General features: G+C 37.1%; 1 protein-coding gene across 1 annotated transcript in view; it reads left to right on the forward strand.

The window, feature by feature from the left end:
• The window catches only part of LOC150100865 (uncharacterized), a 583,033-nt gene that overhangs the window by 450,967 nt on the left and 110,523 nt on the right, over positions 1-21,543 (forward strand). Inside the window, exon 20 of the mRNA XM_090401746.1 lies at positions 6,074-6,235. Coding sequence (XP_090257872.1) covers positions 6,074-6,235 — 162 coding nt within the window. The remainder of the gene's footprint in view (positions 1-6,073; positions 6,236-21,543) is intronic.

The raw sequence follows: 21,543 nt of genomic DNA on the forward strand, positions 1-21,543 counted from the left end.
TGGAGAAAAACTTCCAACATTTTGTGGTTGGTTTTATTTTATCTCTTATTCTGCTTTTATATAAGTTTCTATTACTTTGCTGTTCTAGGAGGTGAATTTAAAATTTTTTATTAGATATTGGTTTGGTAATGTTTTTTCTTTTGAAGTATGTGATTCTTTTTATGAATTCAAATCTGCTTTCATCTAACATGTGATCACTATCAATTTCACTCCCTCTAAAAACCCTTGTATCTATGATATTACTATTTAGTTTGTTGTTAATAATAATGTAATCTATTATAGATTTTGCTCCTCTTCCTTCCCATGTGTACTAATGTATATTTTTATGCCTAAAAAAAGTATTGCTGATTTTTAGATTGTTAAATATGCAGAAGTCTCTTAATAAAATTCCATTGTTATTGATTACTGATTCTTCCTCTCATCCAATGCATCCTGTTATTGGGTTACTTCCCACTCTAGCATTGAAATCTCCCATCAAGATTGTTGCTTCATTTGTATTTGTTTCACCAATACATTCTTGAAGTTTTCCATAAAATTCTTCTGTCTCTTTCTCTTTTCCATCTACTGGCACATAAATTCTGAAAATATTGGATGTTTGATTCATAATTTTCATTCTAACGTTGATTATTCTGTCTGATACCCAAGTATAATCTGAAATTTTGTTTATTCCATTTTTTATTAATCCAAATTGCAACCCCAGATGAAGCCCATTTGTCTTCTGGAACTCCAGAGAAGATCATGACATAATCTTCCAGAATTTGAGATCCCTTCTTTTTCTTTTTTGTCTCAGTTATTGCTGCTATATCAGTGTTTCTATTTTTTAATTCTATGTTTAGCACATCAATTTTGTGTGTTATTCCAAGGACATTCCAAGTGGCTATTTTAAATTTTTCCAAGAGAATTCCCTGTCCATTAGCCAGGTCATTTCCGATTAAATCCATCCTATTTTTCTTCTTCAGAGCTTTGCGAGTAATTGAAAATTTCCCCTGGATAGGCTACCAACTTTTTGCAGGGTGAATTCGGTGGTGGGGCTGCCACCTTAAGGCCTCCGAACCTGCCTTTTGGGAAGGATAGCAGACTCCCACTGTGTGAGATGGAAAAAGCATAGTATAATAGGAAAGATTCACCCCTATCCCTCGACTACTCTAATAGCATTGGGGGAAGGAGCAAAAGGAACAACAAAGAAAGAAAGAAAGAAGAGTAGGACTGATCTACAGATAATATACAGATGTATATTACATGAAGTAAGACACAGTCCAGCATCAGGTACCTTGGGTTTACTGTTCCTGTACTCACTAAAGTGAGCTCTTGGCAGTAAATAATTTATGTACAGTGTGGATTTCCACTATCTGAAATTGGGCAATCTTTTTTTTTTTTTTTTAATGGCAGCAATTAAACAGTGTCAGTTAGTATGAATTTATTAAATATATGCAGTTCACCTATGTGAACTGCATATATTTAATAAATTCATACTAAATTCATTAGAAAAAAGGAATGAACCTTCAAACAAAGGCAACACCAATGTGAACTGTATTGAGAACTATGCTGGCTCATTAATGCACAAAGGTATGGAAGCAACTGTAGAAGTGTCGAAAGGAAAATCACTACAGAAATGAGAAGTTGGAAGGAAAAAGAAAGTAAAAAATATATATATTTTAAAATTAGTCTGTATTTCAGATACTGACACTCCTGCTGCCTTCAATAGCAGATGGATAATGAAATCACAAGAAGAGAAAGCTATAAGGAAAATTTACTGATAACAATCAAGAACTTATGAACAACAAAGACATCTTAAATGTCTTTCATGCATTCTACAAAAGGCTTTTTTTCAATCCTCTGCAAAATAGCAATAATAAGTGGCAAGTGGCCTATGATTGTTCTGAACATCTTACTACTTTGCAGGTATGGGCACTTAACACTAGAAGAGTAATAACAGTGTTCAAAAACTGCACACACAAAAAAGACTTGTGGTCTTGATGGACTGGGAATAGAAGTCTACTACATTATTTGGAAAAGTGTCTACTCCCAGTCTTACTCATGCTGTTTAATAACATCCTAACACAAAGAGTCATCCCAGGAAAGTTCATGAACAGGTGTGTACCTTTTCATGAGCTTTCCTGGGACGCCTCTATTCCTTCTAAAGAGGGAATTTTCGAGTATTATATGCTGCAGATCTGTAGTCCTAACCAGTATAGATTACAAAATTCTTATGATAATCATCAATGCTAGAATGAAAAAACATTTAAAGGAAGTAATTCAAAGTATGCAAAAGAGCAGCCTAGGCAAATTTAATCATTTGGTAAAAAAAGCAAGAGTAAGAAGCACTTTGCCAATCAGGCCAAGAAGACTCAGAATTCTTTCAACATGTAGTTATCACAAGAATCAGAAGACAATATTAGTTGATGGAACAGGTAACTAATCTCTATGGAAGATATAGTTAAGAAATTTAGCATCAAAATATTTCATCATTATGAGTGTGATGTTATGCAACAAAGCTAAAGTGTGAAGGGCTGAGAGTGAATGAGCAGGAGGTGTATGTACAGATAATTAAGTAAACTTAATGTTACTGAAGAAATGATGACATATTATTGTGTGTTTTCAGGGACTGTTGCAGGGAGTTAAAGGCATCACCATGGAGTCAAAGACTCATTGTGGGAGTCCTATACTAACCATTATCTCAATACCTGCCATATTTCTACTTGAACTCATTGACGAAGCACTTATGACTATATCTGGCAACCCATTCATTGTCCTCCAAGCAAAAAATTTAGTCATCACACCTTACTAACTACACTCTTACACAATTTCTAGGAGTGACTCCTTGTACTCTCCCTTTCATCCATATATTGAAAAAAAAAAGTCTGCTGTGTCAATCCTAGTGAATAAGAAGAAAGAAAGATAACATGATTGATTTGTGTTAAAGTTATTATTGTTATTATTATTACATGCTCCATGGAGTTGGCAGACTCATCGAGTAAGGTTCATTCAACTGTGAACAAATCTTTTATACTGAATCTTAAAATCCTTAACACTCCCTACATTAACAACATGTTCCGGTAATCCATTTCATTCACTGACAATTTTCCATGTAAAAAATCCACTCTTCTCACCCTCTTAACCACACTTTTACAAAACTTCCAGGAATGGCCTCTGGTACTTACCCTCTCACCTTCTACTCTTTTTTGTAATCCCCTCTGGATTAATTCAATAAAATCCCCTCACTAACTTAAGCGTTTCTATCATATCACCTGCTTTCCAGATATCCACCATTCCTTTAACTTCTCTCCATAACCACCATTCTAGAGTCCTGATATTGCCTTAGTCACTGATCTCTGGACTTTCTCCAATGTTTCCACATCACATTGAAAACTAGGTGATCATATCTGTGCACAATATTCCAAGTGTCATCTAACCAATGCTTTGTACAGTGGCACACTTATCCTTCTTATCCCCGCATGTTAGAGCACTTCTTATCATAGCATCACTATGATGTACAGTTTTTACAACACTTGCAGTATAACTTGTAATTTCATTCTACTGTCAACCATCACTCCCAAATCTTGAATCTCATCCACTTAGTACAGTACCATCAATATAGTACACAGATTTCTGCACTCCAAAATGCAACACCTTGTAATTATTAATATTAAAACTACAACCCCACTCCTTTGTTCAATTCAAAAGTCTGTTCAAATCTTCCTGAAGGGAATTAAAATCAGCAGTACTACTTATAATTCTCCCCAACTTTGCATCACCAGCAAACAAAGGTGAATATCTCCAGTCAGTCCACATGATGTATCATTTACAAACAAATTAAACAGCAGGGGTCCAAGAACAGAACTCCAGAGCATGCCACTTATTAGTACCCTCCTTTTTTGAGACACTGCTCCATCATACACAACTTGCTGGTATCATTCAGAGAGCCAATCTCTGATCCATCTAACCAATTTACTATCTATTCCCATCTTCTTGTACACCAACTTATCATGTGGTAATCTATCAAACACTTTTGCAAAGTCCAAGAATATCACTGTATATGATTCTCCCTTATCTAACACCTTTGTTACCTTGTCATAAAATGCATATAAATTGCTAAAACAAAACTTATTGTTTACTTATCCATGCTGACCATCATAAAGAATACTATCCATCAACACAATCTTGTATTTTATTCTTAACCTATCTCTCCAACCCTTGACTACAATTGCAATTATATGGACCGTTTTATAATTGGAAACTTCTGTCCTGGAACCATGCTTGTGGAGTGGTACTATTTTGCTTTGTTTCCACTCCTTAGGAGCATTGCAAGACTTTCATTAAATAATCAGATCAAGGAAATAGCTAGCTGTTGTGCACATTCCTTAAGAATAATACAATATGATATGATAGAGACATTTAAGTTTGTGAGAGGATTTTATCAGATTAATCCAGAGGGGATTATAAAAAGAGTAGAAGGAGAGAGGGGAAGAACCAGAGGTCATTCCTGGAAGTTATGTACTAAAAAGTGTGGTGAAGAAGGGTATGAGGAGTCGATTTTTTACATGGAGAATTGTCACTGAATGGATTGCATTACCAGAATTTGTTAATGCAAGGGGTGTTAAGGACTTTACGATTCTATATGATAAATATGTTGTCAGTGGAATGAACACGATGAGTCTATCGACTCCATGGAGGATGTAATAGTAATAATAATAAGTTGCAATATGTCATTCATTCCCACAGCCTTATTAACATCTAATCCAATCAACACCTGATACACACTTTGATTCTTTCACTTCCATTTCTTTTAATACTTGTCTCTCTTTTCTATATATTGCATTGCATCATTTACACCAGTATGTTATGTGCTGATAAAATGCTCATTCAATAATTCCACTATATCCTATGCAATGGTCACTCTGCTGCCACGACTATCCATCAGTGTTCCCATGTTCGTCACCTTCCTGGCCTGCACTTTATACTTTTCATGGGTCCGACTACAACAAACTGTCTTGTCCCTCCTCCATAGCATTTTCTTGAACTAAGGCTAAGTGCTACCTCGAACTGGAATGAAAAGAAATAATTTTCTATATTAATTATTTTATATGCCAATGTTTTGCCAGCTTAAGGTAGAATTATATCAGTTTCATTATAGACACACACACACAATGAAGACAACACAATGAACACATAGAATGAAATGACCTCAAGAACTAGGACCGGTCCATGGCATGGAGATCAAGAGTGGTACTCTTAGGGGCGATCATCTGTGATTGCTGCTGATGGGAGAATAGGGCCGTTCTCCAGAATTTGTATATGATTATACCATCAGTGTGATCAGTTAACTGCTGCAGTCAACTGAGTTCTACAAAACTTAAGCCACTTTCATGATTACTGCGATTGTTCCTTTAAGTGGTTCAAGTTACAGGAACTGACTATTCCTACAAGTGGTTCAAGTTCTATAAGAGAAGTCTGATTTAAATTGCGATTTATGTAGTAGCCTGGCTTTCTTCTGCATAATGAAATGTTCTTTATCCAAAGTATGTTGTGCTAGTTCACTTTTAGGTTTTCCCCATACCAGATATACTTTTAATGGGTTTTTTTTCTTACCAAGGTAGTCCTTCATGTTTGTCCAAAATATTGGAGAAATATCAGAGAAAGTTGCATAAGGTGTATGTACATTTGTGTGTGCATAAGGGGGTAGTATGAGGTTGGAACAAATTTTTGTTTTGAGAGTTGTAGGTGATTCGAACGCATTGTCTGACAATGTGATGCATGTAGAAATATTAAAGGCATGGTTACATGAACATTGTTTATTGTAAGGAATGTCATGCAGACTTTGTTTGCTTATGCTCGAATAAAAGATTAAAACAAGAATATAATTTCTTGTGAAGTATAATATAATTTATAACCCATCAGTAAAACTTTTTATGAACATCATATATTTTAGCAAAGATCTGCCAGAAGGGAGGTCTTGGCTGTAGGGGCATCTGAGAGTAATACTACAAATAATAACAGTAATAATAATAATATTTTAATAAAAACATTTTATTTAATATTTTCTTAATTGTATTGACTCTCAATATGTTTATAGGCAAAAGGATTCCAAATAGATTATCTTTCAAAAGTTCCAGAAGTTAAAGATACTGTTAACAAACACTCTTTACTTCATCATATTTGCCAAATGGTAATGGAAAAATTTCCCAGTTCCAGTGATCTCTATTCTGAATTTGGAGCTGTTACACGATCTTCCAAGGTAAATAGATTTATCTCGTTTATCTCAGAGCAAATCTCTATGGTAATATCTAGCATAATACCATATATTTCACTGCCAGCATTCATTTCTATACAATAGGCTTCTAAATAGGCTTTTTTTTTTATTTCTTCAAGTTATGTTATTGTTAAATTTAAAATTTGTGAGTTGTTGCTGAGTTTAAAATCTCAGTAACAACTTTTATCATATCAATTCTGTACATATATTTCATATAGTTATAAATCTATTTATTATTATTATCATTTTTTTTTCTGTTTCAGTACAAATTATCAGTCAGTTTTCATGCTAGTGGTTGATTAAAGACTTGAAAAATTGAGTTATTTAAATAATGAATCTTAAGTTGTGGTGAAGGAAAGACATACACTATGCAAATATATCAAATAATTTTCTGGAAAAAAGAATTTGCACCTTTGGAGGATTTCATTTGAATGTATATGAAAAAAAGACATTTCCAAAAGTATATGCATCTGTTAGAGCATGAATGTGACTGGTGATGCAATTGAGATGTTATGTTGGAAGCATGAGAGTTTGATTAAAACATAGTAAAGTTAAGAAGTGGTAAATGGATGGACACTAGTGAACAGAGAGGTTACTATTACTATTATTATTACATGACACTACCAAGGAGTCCAAAGGCTCATCGAGGGAGGGCACCTACTCTACAACTCTCCATCTTCACCACTCAGTCCACCAATTACAGTGAACCACATCATCTACAACCAACACAGTCTACTGCCCACCACCACTAGTATTTTCAAGACAAACACAAACTTCCATACCCAGGACGGGATTCAAACCCGCAACCTTTTGGCTGGAGAGCGTATATGCTAAGTGGCAGAATCAGAGAAGAGATAGAAGCTGGGGTGGGGGTAGGAGAGTAAGAGGAAAACAGGATAGTAATTAAAGGATGCAAAGAGCATGTTATTTATAGCTCTGTGGATGATAAAAATGTTTTACTGATGCCAGAAATATCAGGAATGAGAAGGTGGGGGGGGAGAGTTGAGTATTTATAAATTTGACAGGTCAAAAAACTAGGTATTAGTGAGATTTAAAGAAAATATGGTCAAAGAGAGAGAGAGGGAGGGGGTTGGGGGAGGGGTATTGCTGATGATAAGAAGAATTTCAGCTGACAAGTGTGGAAGTTTGAAATAAAATGAATAGCACGGCTGTGAGAGGATGAATACTTCATGTAATCTGGTGTTATATTATTATTATTATTATTATTCAGGCCTTCATGGAGTCAAAAGACTCATCGTGGGAGGTCCTTCCTCAGAACATAAAGTCTGTCAAGACTCATCAAGGGGAGGGAGTTCCCCCCTAAGAAACACAAAGTCTATCATACCACTCCTTAAACTCATTGACCGTTCTCACCACTCCATCAAGCAATGCATTCCACAGTTCAACCACCCTCAATGCAAAGAAACCATTCCTTACCCTCTTGCTCACAGTTTCCTTTCGTAACTTCCAGGGATGGCCTCTTGTCATCACTCCTTCCCTCTGTTCAACCAAGCGAAAGAACTCCCCAATGTCAATCCTGTAACCACCTCTCAACAGTTTAAAAGTCTGAATCATATCACCTCTTCTTCTTCTATCCACCAAACTCTGCAGTCCACATTCCCTCAGCCGATCCTCATAACCAAAATTGTACAGTCCTGAAACCATCTTTGTCATCCGTCTTTGTACCCTTTCCACAGTTAATTTATCCCCTTCAAATCCTGGGGACCAAATCTGAGAACAATAGTCTAAGTGTAGTCTGATCAGAGACTTATACAACGAAATGATAACCCTTTTATCTCTGTAGGTCAGTGTCCTTCTTATAATTGCAGCAATCCTCTGTGTTACCTTCACCACCTTTCCAATATGTCCCCTAAATTTCAGGTTTCTATCAATCATCAACCCCAGATCTCTTGTCTCCCCTACTTTTTCCAGCATAGCTCCTCCCATAGAGTATGCAGCATCCCATCGATGTGTCCCAAACCTTAAGAACTTACATTTTGCTGCATTAAACTGAAACCCCCATTCATTTGCCCATCTATCCAGCTTATTCAAATCCTCTTGCAGGGCTACCACACCTGCACAATTACTAATAATCCTTCCCAGCTTCGCATCATCCGCAAACAACTGAATATCCTCTTGCAATGTCACTGATATAAAGGTTAAACAATATAGGTCCTAGTACTGAGCCCTGTGGGACCCCACTTGTAACCCTCTGCCTCCTTGAAACTGCACCACCATACACAACTCTCTGATACCTATCAGACAGCCAATCCTGAATCCAGTTGACCAATCTGACATCCAGACCCATGAGCTGCAACTTAAATATCAGCTTATCATGTGGCACCCTGTCAAATGCCTTCGCTAAGTCTAAGAAAATTGCAGTGTATGCCTTTCCCTCATCTAATGTTCTTGTAACTTTATTATAAAAGGTTAGCATATTGCTAAAACAAGAGCGCCCTTTCACAAATCCATGTTGACTACATTACACAGATAACATTACCCTCATCTTCCCAATGCTGTATACAGTCCCTCACTACTTTCTCCAAGATCTTAACAACTACTGATGACACACAAGCTGGCCTATAATTAGACACTTCCAGTCTGTTACCACCCTTATGCAATGGCACTATCTTACCTTCCTATCATTCCCTGGACACCTTTCCCGCAGCCAGACTTTCATTGAAAAGCCGAGTTAAAGGCACTGTCAGTTCCCTAGCACATTCTCTCAAAACTCGTGGTGAAATACCATCCAGTCCCACAGCTTTACTGACATCCAGAGTACTCAGTATCTGAAACACACTCTCCTCGTGTACCTCTAAACCTCAAACCTGCTCTATCCCTCTAGCATTAAACTGACTCCTCCAGGATGAAATACTCCGATAAAGTGTTCATTGAATAATTCTACTATGTCCTCTGCATCAGTCACTCTATTCCCATTTTTATCCCACAATATCATTCTTCCACAGTCATTTTTCCTCCTACTGGCCACATATCTTAAAAATTCCTTAGGATTTTCTTTGGATCTTAGGGTCAATCTCCTCTCATATTCCAGTTTCACCTTCCTTACCATACTAGTCATAGAAACCAGATTTTATAGAAACCAGTGTTATATAGAAAAAAATTAGGTATTAGTGATATTTAAAGGGAAATATGGTCAAAGAGAGAGAGAGAGAGAGGTGGGAGGGGGGGAGTATTGCTGATGATAAGAAGAATTTTAGCTGACAAGTGTGGAAGTTTGAAATGAAATGAATAGTAGGGTTGTGAGAGGAAGAACACCTCATGTAATCTGGTGTTATATAGAAACCAGCAGGATAAAATCTATAGTTGGGTGGGTGTTGTTAACAACCTGGATATGTAAAAAATATGGCATGAAATGTATAGGCAATTACTTCCAAAATGAGTAATCATTATAGAGGATTTTCATTATAGGTAGGAAAAGGAATTTATGTAGGTCCCAAAGAATCATTACCTAAAATGATGGAGAAAACCTAGGATTTAGAGTGTTGGATTTTGTGATATGATGAGAGGTATATATAAAAGAACTGACATCAAAGAATTTGCCCATAACCAAAGCCACTTTAGTTATTGGTCTCCTGATTCTGGAGAGCATTCAATGCTATCTTGACCTAAGAGGTGAAATTTTCAGATAAAAAGGTAAGTGCATCTGTAAGTGTGCAGAACAAGTAATTATGACAAATTTATGGATAACAGAATGGTATCAGAAACTGAAAGGAAGAATTGAGCAGTGGACAGAGTATAGTAGATATATCTTCTATATATTTCTAAATGCTATTTAAAAAATTAATGTTTTATAGTATGCTAGTGTAAATTTTTGTGTTTTATAGTGTATTTAGTATTTTATCATATATTTTTATTAAGATATTTTAATATTTAGTATACCTTTAAGATGGCACCAAAAAAGGGCAAGAAAGGTAATGCTAAAAAAAGCACTGCAGGCTAGAACAAGAAGGTTAGCTCTGCTAACGACATTATTGTGTACATGGAAGAGGTTAACGAAAATGAATTAACCACCAAAATAGCGAAGTTGAAGCAGATCATCAGAGAGACAACGCAGGGATTGCAAAAAGTTGAGACACGTTTAAATGAGCATAGGGAGAAAAAGAAAAATGAACAGGAAAGTAAGAAACAACAAAGCAAGGAAACAGGTAAGTCAGGAAATAATGGAAATCAGGTAAGTGACGTTGTTAGTAAAAAGAAAGAAGTTATTTGGTATGGTGACTCTATAATAAAACATGCTGTAGATGAGCGAGTTATAACATCAAGTTTTCCTGGAGTGAAAATTAAAAATATAACGCAAGTAATTCAAAAACAGAAAAGTAAACAAAATCGTAGTTGTAGTAGGTACGAACAGTTTAACTTGCGATAAGTTCAGTATGAGAGAGGACATGAAAGGGTTGTTGGACGAGGCGAGAGTGATGATTGAGAAAGTGAAAATTGTTAGTATTTTACCTTGCTATGATAAAAATAAATTAAAGAGAAGGGCTATGATGGCAAATGATTCGATGCGTAGGCTGTGTAGAAGGAATCGATGTGAGTTTTTGGATGTGTGGAGTGAGTTTGAGGGAAGATTGGATTTGTATAAGAGGGATGGCCTACACCTAAATGCGTTTGGTATCAGGAGGCTAGAAAAACTAATAACTCATATGAGACCTAACACAGAAAGTCAGGGAAACTAAATTATAAAGGGTGAAATGGTGTGAAAGTGTAAGAGTGACAATGGGGTATAACTGTGTTAATGATGGGAATAGGCTTTGACATGGAAATGTTGACGAGGCGAGAACGATTTCGGGTTTGTGTTCGTCCAGTTCGGACCCATCATATGTGTGCAAAGATGTCCACATGTGTAAGGCATTAGAGAAGAATGGAGATCATCTGCAAGTTGTCCAACTGTGTCAGGCAGACTGCAAACAAGAATATGCAGGTAGATTATTATGTCTGTACACGAATGCTAGGAGTATCAGAAACAAAGGGGTAGAGTTTGTTGCCTTAGTCAATATGTTGCAACCTCAGATTGCAGGAATTAGTGAGACCTGGCTATCAGAATCAGACCTACTAACTGGTATCGAGTGTCATGGGTACAGTAATTTTAGGAAGGATAGAGTGGATAGGAGAGGAGGGGGCTGCTGCTAATGATATCGGATGACTTAAATCCAGTTAGAGTTGAGACCTGTGATTGTAGTAATACTACTAACAATATTTCATGTGGCAGTGAATTTGAAGCCATCTGGTATGAGGTAGAATCTAACAAGACATATTACATAGTGGGGTGTTGTTACAGACTTGGTGGATCAGTTGCTGGCGATGAAGAAATGCAACACCAAATAGAAAAGGTGAGCACGAAAAGAGTAATCATAATGGTAGACTTTAATTATCCAAATATTGATTGGGTAGCAGTAGAATCTCATGAGAAGAATGAAATTGCATTTATTGAGCTGTTGTGGGACAACTTCCTCACAACAACAGCAGGAACTCAAGGTCAGAGAGCGTTAGATTTGATTATAGTGTCAGAGAGCATTTCATTTAAAGATGTAACTATTCTGCCTCCACTTGGTGACAGTGATCATGCAGTACTCACTTGGGAAGTGACTAAGTTTATGAATGTTCCATTCAGAAAAGGTTACATGCTGAACTACAAAGCAGGAAATTATGACCACTGAGGAATATACTGAGTTCAATGGAATGGGATTGATTTCTGGGTGGAAAGAATATCGACAGTGCATGGGAAGCATTTAAACAATACTTAAATTATGCGATATCAGAATGTGTCCGGGAGTTCAAAGAATAAATCGAGTAGGAGTCAAATGGATGTGTAATCTTATTAAGCAAGAGATTTGTAAGAAAAGGAAGATGTGGAAGGAACGTTTACATATGGTTGATGTCCGTTATGCACATTATAAGCAGTAGTCTAGAATAGTCACAACTGTTGTATGGAAAGCAAAGTCGATTATGAAAAGAAAATGGTTCTGCATGCTAAAGACAACCCACAAGAATTCTATCAATATGCTTCAAGTAATAGAAAGAATGAATATGAAAGAATAACTCTGCTCAATCTGGATGGCATGATGGTTACAGATGCAGAAGAGGTTGTTCAGTTAATGAGTGCCCATTTCATTAAAAGCTATCAACCTGGTGAACACAACATTGAACTCACTGTTACCTCTTCACTATATGAAGAAAACCAGGTGTTTGATGCTGAGGTATTAGAGCTGTTGCACAAACTGAATAAGAATTCAGCAATAGGGACTGATGGAATATCAGCACATTTGCTAAAAGAGTGTTCAGCTGAACTGCCCATTCCTTTGACCAGTATGTTTAATATGCGTCTCAGAACAGGGAAGATTCTGCAGGAATGGAAGGAATGTATGGTAATTCCATTCCACAAGGGTGGTGCAAAGACCAATGTATCCAACTATTGAGAATTAGTATCTCAGGAGTGGTGGTGAAGATTTTGGAAAAATTGGTTAGGGCATGCATTCAGAAATGGGTTGACACTGAATCTCTACTTTGCAACGAACAACATTGGTTTACTAAGGGAAGGTCATGTTTTAGCAACTTGCTCACATTCTATAACAATGTTACCATTGAATTAGACAAGGGGAATGAATACACCATAATACTTTTGGATTTTGCTAAGGCTTTTGACAGAATACAACATGGCAGACTGCTGCGTAAAATGGATTTTGGTTATACAATATCAGCATGGCTTCAACTGTTGCTTGACACCCCCTACTGCATATTTCCACACGAGGGTGAAGGACGGCGGGCTCGGGGTTCCATCACTTAGATGGCTGATCCCACGCCTGCGGCTGTCCAGAATCACGAAGTTAGAACTATTTTCTTCCCTATCTGAAGAGAGGCATTCTATAGCCCATTAATACAAGAAGACTTTAGGCGGGCTAAAGGCTGGTCCCATTATCAAGGTACCTTAAATGAGTCAGCATCCACAGAACAAGAGATGGGCATCTCTGCTGCACTCTTCTGTAGATGGTGCTCCTTTAAAAGAATCATATCTGGTGCCTCCCCAGCATGATTGGATAAGGGATGGCACCAGACTCCTCCCTGGGTTCGAGTATATTGACCTTATCAGGATGAGGATCAATGCCCTGCCCACTTGAGCCTGCACAGCTCAATGGGGTAGTGACGACTCAAACTATAGGACAATGTCTCACTGCCACTACAGTGAGACATTGTCTTATATAGCCCAGTATTGCTTCCGGACACCCATGGGGTCTGCATGCAGAGGCATGACGCCGTGGTCTCCATTCTGAACAACCACTTTAAGAACAAAGGCTGGGAGACCATGGTGGAACCATATTATAGGACCTCCACGGGTTTGCGTAAGCCAGACTTAGTGATTAAAAGAGATGGTGATGTTTGGGTAGTTGATGCCCAGGTGGGGGGGAACAGGGTGCCCACTAGTCTGTAGCCATAATAATAAGGTAAACTATTATAAGAATAACCAAGATCTAGTTAGTAAAATACGGGAGGAGCATGGGGCAACTCCGAGGTTTACCAGCGCCACCATCTCTTTACATGGCATATGGAGTGCAGATAGTTATAAAGACTTAAAACAGCTTGGGCTTATGCAGAAGGATATAAAAGTTCTTTCCTTGAGGGCCCTACAGGGCACATTGGTGGCATGGTGTTGCCATCAGAGAATGACTACAATAACTAGAACAGGCATAGGGTAAAACACTTGTAAAGGCTTAGACCTATATCAGGTCTGGACAAGATCTCTTGACGTGGTGTAAGGGTAGTACTGCCCATAACCAGTACAAAGATTAATAAAAATAAAAAAAATAATAACAAGTGGTGTACCGCAAAGATCAGTGCTTGGTCCACTGTTATTCAATCTATACATTAATGATATTGGGAAGGATTTGACAAGCGACATAGAGTTCTTTGCTGATGATGCAAAGATAGGTAGGGTAATCAGAAATGCTGTTGGTATGCAGTCTTTGCAGAATGATTTGAATAGGCTGGAATTGTAGGCATAGGAATGGGTGTCAGCTCAATGTCAATAAATGTAAAGTCATTCACTTCGGCATGATTAGATATCCAATGTCGTATTATAATGGTGAGATTAAGCTAGAAGAACTGATGAGGCCAGGGATCTTGAAGTGTTAATAGATAGGAAGTTGAAGTTCAAATACTACCCTTTGAAGTACTACCCTTACATCACATCCAGACATCTTGTCCAGACCTGATATAGGCCTAAGCCTTTACAAGTGTTTTACGCTATGCCTGTTCTAGTTATCATTGTAGTTGTTTTGCAAATACAATTCAAAAGATAATTACAATGCTGAAACGAAAGTTCACATGTAAAGATAAGGATGTTATTTTGCCTCTTTACAAGGCCTTGATAAGACTTCACTTGGACTATTGTGCACAGGTGTGGTATCCTGGTTTCGTTTGTGATTCTGATATATTGGAGAGAGTGCAAAGGAGAGTGTTAAAAATGATATCAGAATTGTGGAATACTGATTATGAAGACAGATTGAGAATTTTTAGACTGCAGACACTAGCAAACAGGAGAAAGAGGGTGATATGATTGAGACTTACAAACTTCTGAAAGGGTCATACGGGATTTCAATTGATGGAATTTTTCAATTTATGGAGGGTGGGGAAAGGACAAGAGGGCATCCTTGATAGCTAAGAATGAAGGCCGCCATGAAGGTTGTGAGGGCTAGATTTTTCTCTGAGAGGGTGGTGCGTGATTGGAATGGATTGCCTTTGGATGTTGTGAGTGCAAGCAGTCTGAATGAATTCAAGAATGAGTGTGATAGCTGGTGTGTGTATAGTATGTGGCCTCCCTTGATGATTCTCTGACTCCCTACAGGTCTCTCCTAATAATAATAATAATAATATATTCTATATATATTATCAGAAATGCATCCTAAGAGATAATGTATTTATTCAAAGAATAAATAGGGTAGGAATCAAATGGTTGTGTAATCTTATGAAGCAAGAGATTCATAAGAAAAGGATTATGTGAAAGGAATGTCACCTGCATAAGGATGATGTCCGTTATGAAAAATATAAGCAGCAGGCTAGAATAGTCACAACTGTTGTACGGAAAGCAAAGTCTGAGTAAGAAAAGAAACTGATTCTGCATGCTAAAGACCAGCCACAAGAATTATGTGGATATGCTGCAAGTAAAAGAAAGCATGAATATGAAAGAATAACTCTTCTAAATGCAGGCAGTATGAGGGTAACAGATGCAGAAGAGGTTGTTCAACTAATGAGTACCCATTTTGTTAAACACTATTAACCTGGTGTATGCGACATTGAGCTCACTACTGCCTCTTCACTAGATGAAGAAACACAGGTGTATGAGGACGAGGTATTAATTCAGCAGTAGGGACTGTTGAATTAATACCTCGTGTGCTAAAAGGGGGTGTTCAGCTGAATAGCTATTCTTTTGTCCCAGTCTGTTTAATATGAGTCTCAGAACAGGGAAGATTCTACAGGAATGGAAAGAATGTATGGTAATGCCATTGCACAAGGGTGGTGCAAAGACCAATGTATCCAATTATTGGCCAATTAGTATTTCAGGAATGGTGGTGAAGATTTTGGAAAAATTGGTAAGGGCTTGCATTCAGAAATGGATTGATAGTGAATCTCTACTTTGCAATGAGCAACATAGGTTTATTAAGAGAAGGTCATGTTTTAAAAACTTGCTCACATTCTATAACAATGTTGAACTAGCCAAGGGGAAGGATACACCATGATACTTTGGATTTTGCTAAGGCTTTTGACAGAATACAGCATGGTAGACTGTTGCGTAAATAGCAGAATATGGATTTGGATTATAGAATATTAGCGTGGATAAGAGGATGACTGACAGATATCAAAAAGTGGTATACGGGAGATGAGGCTGCAAGATAACCAGTGGTGTATCATAAGGATCAGTGCTTGGTCCACTGTTATTCCATCTGTACATTAAGGATATTGGAAAGGACTTGACAAGCAACACACAGCTATTTGCTGATGATGGAAAGATAGGTAGGGTAATCTGGAATGCAGCTGATATGCAGTACTTGCAGAATTATTTGAATAGGCTGGAATTGTGGGAAATGGAAAATGGATATCAGTTCAATGTCAGTAAATGTAAAGTTGTTCCCTTTGGTGCCAATGTCATATTATATTGGTGTGATTATGCTAGAAAAAACTGATGAGGCTAGGGATCTTGGAGTGTTAGCAGATAGGAAGTTGAAATTCAGGGGCCATGTAGCAATGATTGCAAATACAACTCCAAAGATAATTGCAATGCTGAAATGAACGTTCACATGTAAAGATAAGGATGTTATTTTGCCTCTTTACAAGGCCTTGATAAGACCTCACTTCAGTTATTGTGCACAGGTGTGGTCTCCTGGTTTTGTTTATGATTCTGATATATTTGGAGAGAGTGCAAAGGAAAGTGTTAAAAATGATATCAGGATTGTGGAATACTGTTATGAAGACAGATTGAGAATTTGTAGACTGCAGACACTATCAAACAAGAGAAAGAGGGGTGATATGAATGAGACTTACAAACTTCTGAAAGGGTCATACAAGATTTCAGTTGATGGAATTTTTCAATTTATTGAGGGTGGAGAAAGGAAAGGATCATTGGAAGCTGAGAATGAATGCTGCTAAGGAGGAGGTGAGAGCTAGATTTTTTTTCTCATAAGGTGGTGTGTGATTTAAATGGATTGCCAATGGATGTTGTGAGTGCAAGCAGTGTGAATGAATTCAGGAATAAAATGGTGCATGTAGTATGTGGTCTCCCTCGATGAGTCCCTGATTCTCTGGAGGTCTGTCTTAATAATAATAATAATAATATGTTTGACAGAAGTGGTGTTAGATTACATTCCCATAGCTAGATGAAGTTTTCTGATAGGCTTTTAAGTTTGTGGATAATAAGAAGTGTCCCTTCATCATTAATGCAAGAAAACATTGCCAATTATCACTAGTTAATTGACTTTGGGGTCATTGTCATTGAAATATAACTTAGAGAATTGCTTTTGAAGAACATAATCCTTTTCATTTGGAGAAGGTGTTAATGTCCCCAAAGCTTTTGGGAGTGGAGATGATAATGATTGTACAATTCCATGTTAATGCAGTATTTTGTGTTCATGGGTTTACAGTGTAAAATGTGAAGGTACCATTCAAGAGCTCAGCAGTGATTGTCAGGGAAAAGAATGGTTCTCTAATTCATTTGTAAAATGGATGAGCCTATATCGATTATTGATGGATAACAACTATATTCAAAGAATATCAGCTATTTAGCCAAATAGCATATATTTCATTGACTTACCTAAGCCATGCTAAATTTGAGTAGAATCAAACCAAAGATTGGAGATTTTTACTCCAATCTAAAACTTTTTGTAAAAATATTTGATAAAAATATACAACTATAAAATAAAACAAAATTTTTCTTGAATATAAAATGTAAAATTTTTGCTCAAACGTTAAAAAATGCAATTTAACATGACTTATAATCATGTAAGATCCTATTTTTGATGTTTTATAATGAGGTTTTGAAAACAAATGCTTATTATCGTTATTTTCCTAACTTACATGGTGTCATTAGACTCATTGTTGGAGAATGCTAGATGAGAAAGTCTGTTGTACCTCTCCTTAAACGCATTCCACTATTTATATTTTTGCCACTCTCTCAGGCAGTGCATTCCATGTCCTTTAAAAAAATATATATATAAATAATAAAAAAACTTACACTCACTACTTCCTTTTACAACTTCCAGGGATGGCTCTTGGTCCTTCTTCCTCTCATTTTACCATATGAAAAATCTCCCTAATATCAATCCAATAATAACATTCAACAGGTTACATGTCTCAATCACTCTCTCTCCTTTCATTATTTCCACAAAGCTGTGTAGTTTGCAGTTTGCATGCTTCTGTCTGTGGGTGGGTTTGGGGGAGATGTATGATAGGTATTGTGTTAAAAATTACTTAAATACACACAACATACTCCAATTCATAGCATTTTTGTGTGAAAAAGACAAAAATAATGCGTTTGTGCACTTTACTAGAAATTGCATTTTTTCATGTTTTCTGTTCAAAAAACCTTGATTTTCCCACACCTTGTGGATGCAGTTGGTCTCCTGCATTGAGTCTTTTGACTTTGTGGAGTGCTTACCTGAATAATGATAATAATTTTCATAACTAACATTGTACAGACATGATATCATTATTTTTGTTATGCATCTCTGCACTCTCTCTCTCTCTCTCTCTGAGGTTATTTCATCCCCTTCAACTCCTGGTGGCCAGATAGCACAGAAATCCAGATATAGTCTAATAAAAGTTTACACAATGAAACCATTACTCTTTTATCTCATGTTGTCAGTCTCCTCAATATTGCAGCAATTCTCTGAGTTATCTTCTTTTTTTAATTGCAGGCATATTCATGCAATGCTAGAAGCATGAGGAACCAGAGTGAGGCATTTTTGGTATTTGTTAGTTTGACTTGGCCAAAAATCATAGGCATTAGTGAAACTTGGTTGATGAAGGAGAGATACTTAAGGACTCTTCTATTTTCAGAGAGGACAGAGAGAAAAGAGAAGAAAAGAAAGAGAAGGATACTACTGATGAAAACAGAGAGTTGCAACCAGCAAGAGGCAGAATGGCTGCAGCTATCTGGTGTGAGTAAAAACCAATAGGACAAATATATAGGTGATGCTTCAAACTCATTGTGTTCACATTTACCACACTCTTAGGCAATGTACTCCACTCACCAGCTACTCTCCATGCAAAGAATCTGCTCCTCACGCCTTTGCTTATTCAGTTTCCAGGATTAGTCTTTTGTTCTAACCTCTCCCTCCCATTCTGTGAAAAATTTCTTCCACATTGACAGCCTCTGACAAACTTATGTGTGTCTCAATTATATCACCTCTTCTCCTCCTATTCATGAGACTTTGCAAATCTGTGTACAATAATCCATGTGAGGCCTGATCAAAGCCTTATATAATAGAACCACAACTTCTTTATTTCAATATACGAATATCTTCTGACATGATGACTTCACAACTTGTGTAATGTGATCTGACTCCTGAACTTCAGGTCCTTGTTCACCACCACTCCCAGGTCTTTCATCTCCTCTACTTCCTTCAGAATTTCCTCACCCAAGTCTACTACACTGAACTGATAGTTCCATCACTTACTCACACATACAGTCTATTCAAGTCCTCCTGTAAGGCCACAACATCTGCTTGGCTCCTCATTTCTCCCCAGTTTTGAACCATCTGAAAACAGTTACATGTCTGCATTTAAACCCATCCCAATATCATTAATGTACAAATTCATCATCAACCATCACCCCAGAACAGATCCTTGTGGCACACCACAAGCTTCACACCACTAGTGACTTTCAGGATAAAAGTCACTAGTGGTGTGAAGCTTCTTTGACAGCTAGTCACCTATCCAACTCACTAGTCTGTTATCCAATCTCATCCATTTCAATTTACCAGCTTGTCATGTGGCAATATCAAAAGCCTTGTAAAATCTAAGTATAGTACTAAGTTGCAGAAGAACGTGGCAGTAGATTTGTGCTGTGCTAAAGAAAAAGTGTTTTTAATCAGTACTGTATTTCTCTGTGTATAAGACAATACTTTTTTCTAAAATTTTTAGACCAAAAATTGGGGATCATCTTATACACGGGGGTAACTGGTTGAGAGACCCGTGGTTGCCGTGAGGAAACTGCCGGTACCTTGTCTCTGCAAACAGGCTTCCGCCAATCACTAGCCTTTGTTAACTCTGTTGATTGACGTCATTGACGGCTGATTCTGAATAAAGCAATCAGAACTCTGAAAGCATTCATGCGTCTGCAACTCGTTGGTGGGATAAGTTAATGCATTAGCAATATTTTGAGCGCTAGCTCATAAAAATGTCCAAAAATAAAAAAACGATTCTCATCTTCTTCAAAATTCAAGTTAAAAGTCATCAGTTACACAAAAGAACATGGAAATAAAGCTTCAGAGAGAGAGACAGTTTGGACCTCCTCCCACTGAGTGTATGATTAGACAGTGGAGATATTTAAAATATTGATTTCTTAATTTTGGGTTTGAAAGAGTAGGGTTCGTCTTATACATGGGGCTTCTTATACATGGAAAAATATGGTATATTGTGTCGCTTTTGTTGCAAATTGTGCTATATTTTTTTCAATACAATCCCAATGTACTTCATTGGGGGTGCTTTCTGAGTTTAGTTGTGTATATTGCATTTATTTTGGTTTATTCTTACCAAGAGGGCGAAGTCAGAGTCGGTCTCGTTCTGTGGTAGAAGAGAAGAAAAAGATGTTTTCATTATTTAAAACTTAACTATAAACTATAACTATATAGTTAAGTATAGTTTATATCTGCAGTATCACATAATTATAGCTTATAGTAGAGCGTTTAGTATATAGTTATAGTCAGTGGTGTTGCTAGAGCATCGCCCAGGCCAGTCCCTGAGTTTGCCTCCCCTCTCAATGCACACCAAAAATACTACAAAAAGTTAAAATGATGCATAGGGAAATAAATTAAAACACTATGTTTATTTTTGAAGTAAAACTTTAATTTCAACATTCTAAAATGTTATTTTTCTTGCTTGTCTGTTAGCAAAATCGTCGATGACATTGGCGAAGTCTATTTAATAGTAATGTAGGTAATTCTTAATCAATTTTAATTTAGAAAAACTCCTCTCACAACTAGCAACACTTACAGAAATTGTGAGGAAAATTCACAGTAGTAGTAGTAGTAGTACAATATTTGGAACTGAGTTCTCAAGACTGTATTTTAGAATTAACTGCAAAAGTTCTAAAAGGTTCAAAGTGCTGCCCGGGACGGACTGCCCCCTCCGCCCCTCCCTAGCTGTGCCTCTGGTTATAGTAGTTCTAGGACTCGGCACTATTTGAATGATGGCAGCAACCACAGCTCAAATTATGAATGGCATGTCACTAAGTCCTCCCTCAATTAAGGACTACATTTTGTGTAGCATACTACACGATTTTGTGGTATGTGATGCTTGTGGCATGTACACATCCCAGCAGTTGGGTATGTGGCAAGTGAGAGATGAAAGAGTACATGCATGCAGAAAATGTAGGAAATGGGAAGAACTTTGTGAGTTAGAGATTACCATAGACGACCTTGGCAGTTTTGCATCAGAGGCAGGAGAATATCGACCTAGAGATACAAGTAGTATGATAGAGGGAGAGAATAATGAGCAAAATATAAATGAAAAAAGTGAGTAGAGAGTGTGGAAAGTTAGAATAATTGTGAAGTTTTCGGACATAG

This window comes from Typopeltis vanoorti, chromosome 12 (assembly GCF_054136105.1).
Source record: "Typopeltis vanoorti isolate ZY-2024b chromosome 12, IOZ_Tvanoo_1.0, whole genome shotgun sequence".
Classification (NCBI taxonomy): Eukaryota; Metazoa; Arthropoda; class Arachnida; order Uropygi; family Thelyphonidae; genus Typopeltis; species Typopeltis vanoorti.